At 37.8% G+C, this 7,972-nt stretch overlaps 1 protein-coding gene across 1 annotated transcript; it reads right to left on the bottom strand.

Annotated features, from left to right (window-relative positions):
• Positions 1 to 1,687: 1,687 nt before the first annotated feature.
• LOC112755688 (CRC domain-containing protein TSO1) lies at positions 1,688 to 7,733 on the bottom strand. The gene is made up of 11 exons (XM_025803940.3): positions 7,391 to 7,733; positions 6,398 to 6,555; positions 5,834 to 6,314; positions 5,579 to 5,710; positions 4,285 to 4,856; positions 4,107 to 4,181; positions 3,847 to 4,030; positions 3,662 to 3,760; positions 3,512 to 3,578; positions 2,803 to 2,968; positions 1,688 to 2,681 (listed from the first exon to the last, which is right to left on the bottom strand). Exons 1-11 carry the CDS (start codon positions 7,484 to 7,486, stop codon positions 1,967 to 1,969), a joined length of 2,745 nt encoding a protein of 914 aa, XP_025659725.1. The 5' UTR covers positions 7,487 to 7,733; the 3' UTR covers positions 1,688 to 1,966.
• Positions 7,734 to 7,972: the final 239 nt, after the last annotated feature.

Here is a 7,972-nt window from a genome sequence, read left to right on the forward strand (position 1 = left end):
GGCCAGAAGCCCAAACAACAAAAGGAACTACACTAAATTAATCATTCTGGGCCAAGAGGTGCCAGTAATATCACTAAGTACCCAAAGATCGCTCCCTGGAGGAGGGGAATTCCATACCATGAGGCTTTGTTCTTGTGCCGCTCCAAGATTGGCGAGAAAATCTGCACAACCGTTTGCTTCGCGATAAACGTGCTCAATCCTAACTTGCCAACCCCTGTCAAGGAGCTCGCTGATCCTGTAGTAGAGGACCGACCCAGAATTCCTCTTCAAGGAAGGGTTTTTGACACTGTTTACTACTGCACTTGAGTCACAATCAAGCCAAATTCTTCTGAACCCCATCGTCCAGGCTATTTCCAGGCCGGTGTATACCCCCCAAAGCTCAGCAAGGTGTGCGGAACAGACACCCAGATTTCTGGAAAAACCCATGATCCATCTTCCTTCACTATTTCTTAGAATACCACCGCATCCCGCCCTCCTTGGATTATCTTTTACTGCCCCATCTGTGTTAATTTTAATCCAATTACTTTGTGGGGGTTGCCACTTGATACTGATAGTCATTCTCCTGTGAGTATTGGTCCCAACGAGATACTTCTCAAAGGCTTTTTGAATGGTGTTAACATAATCCTGAATAAGATTGTACGCTACCACTGGTCTCTTGAAGGATCTTTGGAATATTTCCATATTTCTCCAATTCCAAATCCTCCAACAAGCAACCATATAGATACTAATCCATTCCGCTTGAATCGAGCAACCCCAATCCTTGTTCAAACACTCATGGAACCAATCAGACGTTGGAATGGAAAAGAACTCCAACGCTAACTCGCTTCTAACCAGCTTTTTCCAGATAACCTTTGCCCCCTCGCAATCTCTCAAAACATGCATAGTGTCTTCAACTTGATTTGTGCAATAATGGCAGAGGGGGAAGCATATTCCTGACTTATCAGTCTAAGAATAAAGATTCTTGCATCGAGGCTTTGAAGCTGGCTTGCACATATCAGATCGAGTTACGGCGAAACAAGACGAACCCAATCCGTTTGGTAGATGGGGATCAGATCAAAGTGAGCTCCAAGAATGTTGGCCCTAAGTCAGGCGTTCCTTTATTTAAAAGGCCTTATTGGGCCAGATTTATCTAACAATTATTTTTGGTTATATATTACACATACGCCCTAATTCACACACTACCTAGAAAGGGCTCTTTAACGACATCACGTTCGTAGCTACTCTAAGGAACCCTCGTATGACTACATCAATAGACGTAATTGTCATTCTTACAGTGGCCTTTATCTAGCTAACTCATGGTTAGTTTACCCTGAATAAGTTCATCCCATAAGAAAAGGTTTTGATGGGAGGCATTGGAAGTGAGGTGAGAGGCTAATGTATGGGCGTGAGAGGGGGATTCAAGCATTTATCTGGAATAGCTTAGGAGAGTGAGAGCTGCTATAGTGCTCTAATGAGTTTCTTTCAAATTATGCATTATCTTCTCCTTTGAGTATTATCAATACACATAATTTTTCTTTTATCTCTGCCTATTTTGTGGTTTCTATGAAATTAACACCAGGTTTTGTTTAGGTGAATTGAAATGGCCACCTTACCTTAAAATGAGAATCCAGAGAGTATAAAATCAAGTAGAATCTGTTTTTCCAGGTAAAAATTTTTCCAAATGGCTAAAATAATACTGCACAGGTGATACAGACAACTTCAAATTTTGCACTGATGGTTCATAAAATAAGTCATCTGAACCTGTTTGGCACAGCTAGATGTGTCACTTAAAACTGTAATATTAGGACACATTAGATACACCAGAACACAGCACCAAATAAAAAGAACTAAAAAGGAGGGTAAAGAGAGAGAAATACAGAACTTTGTACCATGCTCATACCAGAAAAGATGCTAGCAATCATACCAGATTACATAAATCTTCTCATGACACTCGCATTGAGGGAAAACTTTTGGTTTTGGGAATCAGTTACTTGGCATTGTTACCTAAATCTTCACTGCTATTATCTTTGGATTCAACACAAGGTGTCAATGGGGGAAAGGAAGGAACAGATTTCAGTATAAATTTCCTGCCAGTTCTGAAGCCTCCAGAGGAGCTTGAACCAAGTCCGCGTAGACGACTATGGGGAGGAGAAACTCGCTTCTGGTTTGGGGAATTTGCTTTCACAGACTTGGTGGGTGTTAAACCTTCCTTCAATACATCTGGTGTTTCATCTTCCATTATGTCGAAGAGTCTGCTTTCAGAATCAAGAGATTGAAGGTGTTTTACACCTAATCTAACCCTTGGGGTATTTGGTGAACCACGCCAACGAAGAGAGCTCCCGGATATTAGGCGAATGCGTCCTTGTGATTGGGATAGAGGAATGTTTCCGCACTCCTTTGTACTAGATGTGAACAGTGAAGCACTTGACATTGATTCAGGATTTGACAAGGGAGTATCCTGAAGTATGTTAGCAACCAAATCACATGGTGATGATTGATCCATTACATCGCTGCAATCCACTTGCCAATCATAGGAAGCAGTTTCCAACATCTCATCTGTTTCCAGGTTTGCAAGAACACTCTGCGAGTTCTCCAGAGACTTGTTATAATTTGCACTTGAGGGAAGCATATCAACATTAGTTTCAGAGGAGGGTAGATGCTGTCCAGAATGAAGTCCGAATTTTGCAGCCTCCTTTCCTTGGCTGAACAAATGGACAAGGCCAATGAAAAAACAAAGTAAAAACATCAGGAAGTATGTAATCAGTATTGTAAATTCCTATCCTATAAAATATGCAAAAGGATTTGTGGTGAAAGCAGTCTTACTCAGAGCATTGCAATGATGGTGTTACAGGTGAGACATGGGGCAGGTCATACAAATCTGACTTGCTTGCCACCATTTCCAGTTTGTTGAGAAAAGCACCATCTGGTTCATTTTCAATCCTGCTGCCCATCCTTTCTTTATTGAAAACATGATCCCTTGCAACATAATCTGCAGTTTTAAAACCAAGAAAGGATGTGCATATCACATGGTCTTTAACTATTAAGCACATTGGGCTCAATTTCATATTTTCCTGAATCGATTCCATATCAGTGGGGATGAGGGGGGGGAAAACAAAATTTGAAAAAAAAAAAAAAGAAACCATGCTACCAAAACTTTTGAATATCATTTCATAGCATTCTACTTACTATTACTACTAGTGGATTAGGCACCATGCCTATCAATCCACAATATTTTCGTTTGTGTTAATTATAAAATTTCTATTTTTTTGTTTGTTTATCATATATTGTAACCTTTATTTTTTATTCTAACTTCTCATAACTTCTAATGATTTATTTTTTTTATATTCAAAAACACTTCTAACTGCCATACCTTGTAATTATTTTGAAAATACATTGAGGACGAAATTTGAAATGAATTGTGATAATGGAAGTTTGTTTGTCTCAACCCCTTTATACAGTAGAGATTATACAAAAGCATACATTGTGATGTATTAAGAATTGAGAAAAGCTTATTCATAATATAAACTCTAACCTTCTTTTGTGCCATAAACATTCTTACATCCCTCACATCGGCATCCGCTAGAGCATCCGACACCAGCCTTTTTTAAATATAAAATTAGATATTAGTAGATATGGGAGAGGAAACTGGTGTGGAATTATTAGGTTATAATGTATATGCAACCTGATAACATTCACAATATTTTTTCTGACACATTGACCTTTTGCAATTGCAACCTCTTTTGTGCCTAGCTGATGAAGGTGTCATCAGAATTGCATCCTCCTGCAACGGCACATTAATCAATCAATTCATTGCTGAAATCAAAAGACAACTACAAAAGTGAAACACAATACACAAAGATCTTGTACCATATTATTTGATGAACGATCAGTGGATTGAGGGACAATCTTGGGAAGAAATGCAAGAGGATTACGGGATTCAATTTGTTTCCTTGTTTCAATAACTTTATTTTCATACTCTGGTCTATTCAAGCAGCTTTGGCAAGAACAATCATCAGCGCAATAGATTCCAGCAGCAAAACAATCACAATAACTGCAAACCGATCAAATCAGAATATACAGCTACTGCATCCTGAGATATGCCAAAGCAAATAGAGAAATTTACTTACAGTTTCAAACATTTACTCTTTTTACAGTTGCACCTTTTACAGCCATTATCATCATTGTTGCTTGATGCTCTCTTCCTAAACAAAAATGTGAATTAAGTAACCAAATTCAAATATAAAATATTTGTGTGCACATCTGTGTGTGAGTTACAAGAAAGAAAATAAAAAGTTAAAAACTGACTTTTTCTTGCTCGGGCTAGGTTGCTTGGATTCCTCAGGATATCCATCACCTGTAGGGCTTAGTTTCCTCTTATCATGGAGACTTTCAGGACATATAGCAACAGGTTCTGTAGGGCTATGAGACCCAGAAATGAAAGAATCTACGGGTAGTGAGGAAATGTTGGCTTGGCTCTCATTTCCACTATCAATTAATGATTGCCCATCTATATTTGATGAAGTTAGGCGTCCCTTCATGTTCTCCACTTTATTTATACTAATCAATGCAGATTTCTTCCCTTGTAAACAATCTGATGATCTAATACCTGTAGTTGCAGCACAACCAGGAGGCATAGCATTTACAATGCTATTTAAATGCAATCCAATGCCTGATGGCTTGGGACATGTCACAGTTGAGTTTCCACTACATCTTTGAGTAAACAAGGAAGAAGTGCCAGGTTCAGACAGCTTGACCATTTTTATTTTGATTGGAGCTGCATTTGATTTCATACAAGATTTATCACTTCCAAGAGCATTAGATGCAGCCTCCTCAAATTGTAGACACCGTCTACGAAGGCCATGATGCTTTAGAGTAACCTGCATTGACGTTTGACGGTAATAATTATTATAGACTAGAACAAAACCAAAAAGAAAAGAAGAAAAAGTGCAAGTTCATGAGAATCAAACTGCAACTTTTTGTGCTAAGATATTTCTACGATAGATAAATCATTTGTCAAGTGTTCTAATGCAACCTAGGCCACAGTAGTATCACCCCACATGACTAAAACCTATTAAAAGCAAGCAAATGGTTAAGAGTGCTCAATATTTTGTACGCTCAAAGATACATAAAGAAAATGCTTACCCAAAACTCAAGAGTACCCTAAAACATAACGTGAGATCTCACTTGGACTTCTACAATTTAATTCAAACCATTCACAAAATTTTCAGAGTTCCAACACAGGTACCGACTAATAAGCACAAAAGCAAAAAATGGGATATTTTTTTAGTTACCCATCTGCCACAGAGATATGGAGATATGAAGTATACCACTGCTGCTAATTTCCTTAAAATAAATCCTGCCATGATGCATGCAAAGTTTCATAAACAAACCAGATGGCAAGGCACAAAATTTCAAAGATTGATTGTCAATAAAGTACAAATTAGATATGAGACTGTGAAATGAACATAACATGAATAAGCAACAGATAGCGGGAAAGGAAAAGAAGTGTGAAATGACAAAGAAAATAAATAGACAAAATCACACACAAGCTGCCTCAGGAGGATTATGATAAACTATAAAAAAGAAGTTAGACAAATACCTCAGAAGCATCTTGTGACACGTTCTCAGCACCTACATGTGAGGTTGACACCATCTCATCACAATCTTCCCAATCTTTAACATCCTGCAGAGTCTGTTCGGGAAGCAACTGAGATGTACAGTCATTATTATCCTGCAGTTCATTTCCAGCACGCTGAATCTTAATACCTTGTGGATCAACAATAAAGTAACATACAAGAAAGACTAGAATGCATTAACATTAGCAGGGACTACATCAGCAAAAAGTAGGCTCTACCTTCATGCGCTTGTGCAAAGCCATTAAAACATCATTTTTCTCCCCTGTTATTTGATCATGCCCTTCAACATATGCTGGCCCTGTTTGAGCCTTATCAACTTTCTCTAACAAAATCAAAGGTTTATCTGCTTTATCACAAGGATCATCTTTGCTGTCAACTTCTGATATGCTTTTCTTTGATTGAGCTAAGTTACTCGGAGATGATTCAGTATCGTTAGATTGTTTCTCATCTGGGTTGACAGAGTACATTTGATCAATATCCACAGGATCAACCAGATATTTATCAACAGATGGCGGCGGACTGCAGTGTTGAGTAGTTGCATCATTTTTTACATCAAAATCCTTCACAGTTTCAGTTATAAACTCCCCTGCAGGTGGCAGTTCAGCAGTTGATTTCGCAGAATCACCAGGAGCTTCAATTAACTTGCCTCTATTGTCACTTTGAGATTCTGATCGACTTGATGACTGAGCACATGAAGGTCTGATATGAACAAAATTGGTCAACAAACAGCAAATGCATTGTCAATAATGGCAACGAAAATGAGCACAGTTTAAGTCACAAACCTTTCCAATAAGTGTGTTTCACGGTGACAACTAATACGCGGTGATGTGAATACAAGAGGCGGAGAATTGAGTCCAACGAAGCCTTGTGCCACATGAGAAGCCTTGGCAGGTTGCTTTATAGGAGATAAGTTGTTTACAAACCTGAAAAAGGGTGATTCCTGGAATTGGAAAAGAACACAATTAATTTCTGTCGTACTGAAAAAGAAAATGAAATAATCCAACAGAGTCCATTAAATTTTAATTATATTACTCCAGACACATGTAGATATAAATTTATGCGCAAGGATCAGGACAAGGACCCAAGAGGCAAATACCAAGACTCCATATCTATGACACAAAGCACAATGTAATCGTATGGTAGTCCTTCAATGAATCCTGGTCTTGATGGTCTAATTACTAACACCATGGCCGGGGAAAAAGACCCTTCTAGAAAACATTTCATTTAGAATTTGAAAACCTTAAAATTCAGAAGTGTATGCAATAATTTATTAGAATAACTGAACTCAAACCTAAAGAGGTACAAAAAATATAAAAATCTACTAAAAAGCAGCAATGGTTTATAAACTACTAACTTGAGCACAGACAAGTAATCTGATGGCATAGCTAGTAGCAACAAATTGAACCAAAGAAAAAGGCATAATCAAAATTAAAAGCACCATCACATCATACTAATCAACCTAATTAATCTAAACTCCAAAAATATGCTTTGAATTATCCCTCACCAAAAGTCCAACCCACCCACTGGGAATTAGACCTTCAAAATACTAAAATTAGCCATGCCAATCACTTAGAAAATCAACAGAGAAAACCCTATAACTTGAGCCACCAACATTTTCAGCAAGTCAGAAACGATATTTTAGCACCCCCTATATTCAGAGGGCTTCAAAGCCCTAATTAAAGAGCAGAAAATAAAAATTAAAAAAGATGTTGTAATTGTACCTGAGGTCAATAACAAATTAAAAAGAAATGACGAAATTAGGGAGTGAATTATACTTGAACTTGAGGGGAGTCATTGATGGCGACGGCATTGATTGTGGAGGCCGAAGAAGTTGCATTGTTCTTCGAAGGTTCTGGAGATTCCATGATCATACCAATAACAAAATAACTTCCTCTTCTTCTTCTTCTTCTTCTTACTTGCTTTGACCCTCTCTACTCTCACTCTCACTGCATCATTGTTCTCTTTTTCTCTACAGAATAAAATCTCTGTTCTCCGCGATTAATTTGCTTGTTTTTTTTTTATGTTTATTTTTGTTATTATTATTATTATTATTATTTCGTGAAGACTTTATATCAGATTTTGTTTTTTTGTGTGTGTGGAGCGTGAAATGCGACTGCCAAGTAACGTAAGTGTGCAAGGGCGGGCATTTAAAATGCGGGCGGGAATTCAACTCCATTCCTTCTTGGCTTCTTCTCATATTTGGGCCGGATCGGTCTGGGCCTCTTTAGGTGGGTTAGCCGCTGTTGGAATTGAAGCAAGACTTAAAAAGTATTTAGTCCGAGTTAAAAAAAAAAAAAAACAAAAATAGTCTAGTTTCTATCAAATATTTTTTTTTTCTAACCAACTTGGGTACTTAA

This window comes from Arachis hypogaea, chromosome 6 (assembly GCF_003086295.3).
Source record: "Arachis hypogaea cultivar Tifrunner chromosome 6, arahy.Tifrunner.gnm2.J5K5, whole genome shotgun sequence".
NCBI lineage: Eukaryota > Viridiplantae > Streptophyta > Magnoliopsida > Fabales > Fabaceae > Arachis > Arachis hypogaea.

Excerpts from the sequence above, each read along its gene's own strand:
- LOC112755688 (XM_025803940.3), bottom strand. The coding sequence starts at position 7,486 with ATGATCATGGAATCTCCAGAACCTTCGAAGAACAATGCAACTTCTTCG. Across the intron at positions 2,969-3,511 it reads TGTTTATGGCACAAAAGAAG|ATTATGTTGCAAGGGATCAT; the intron begins GTTAGAGTTTAT and ends TTAAAACTGCAG. Across the intron at positions 2,682-2,802 it reads CCATCATTGCAATGCTCTGA|CCAAGGAAAGGAGGCTGCAA; the intron begins GTAAGACTGCTT and ends CCATTTGTTCAG.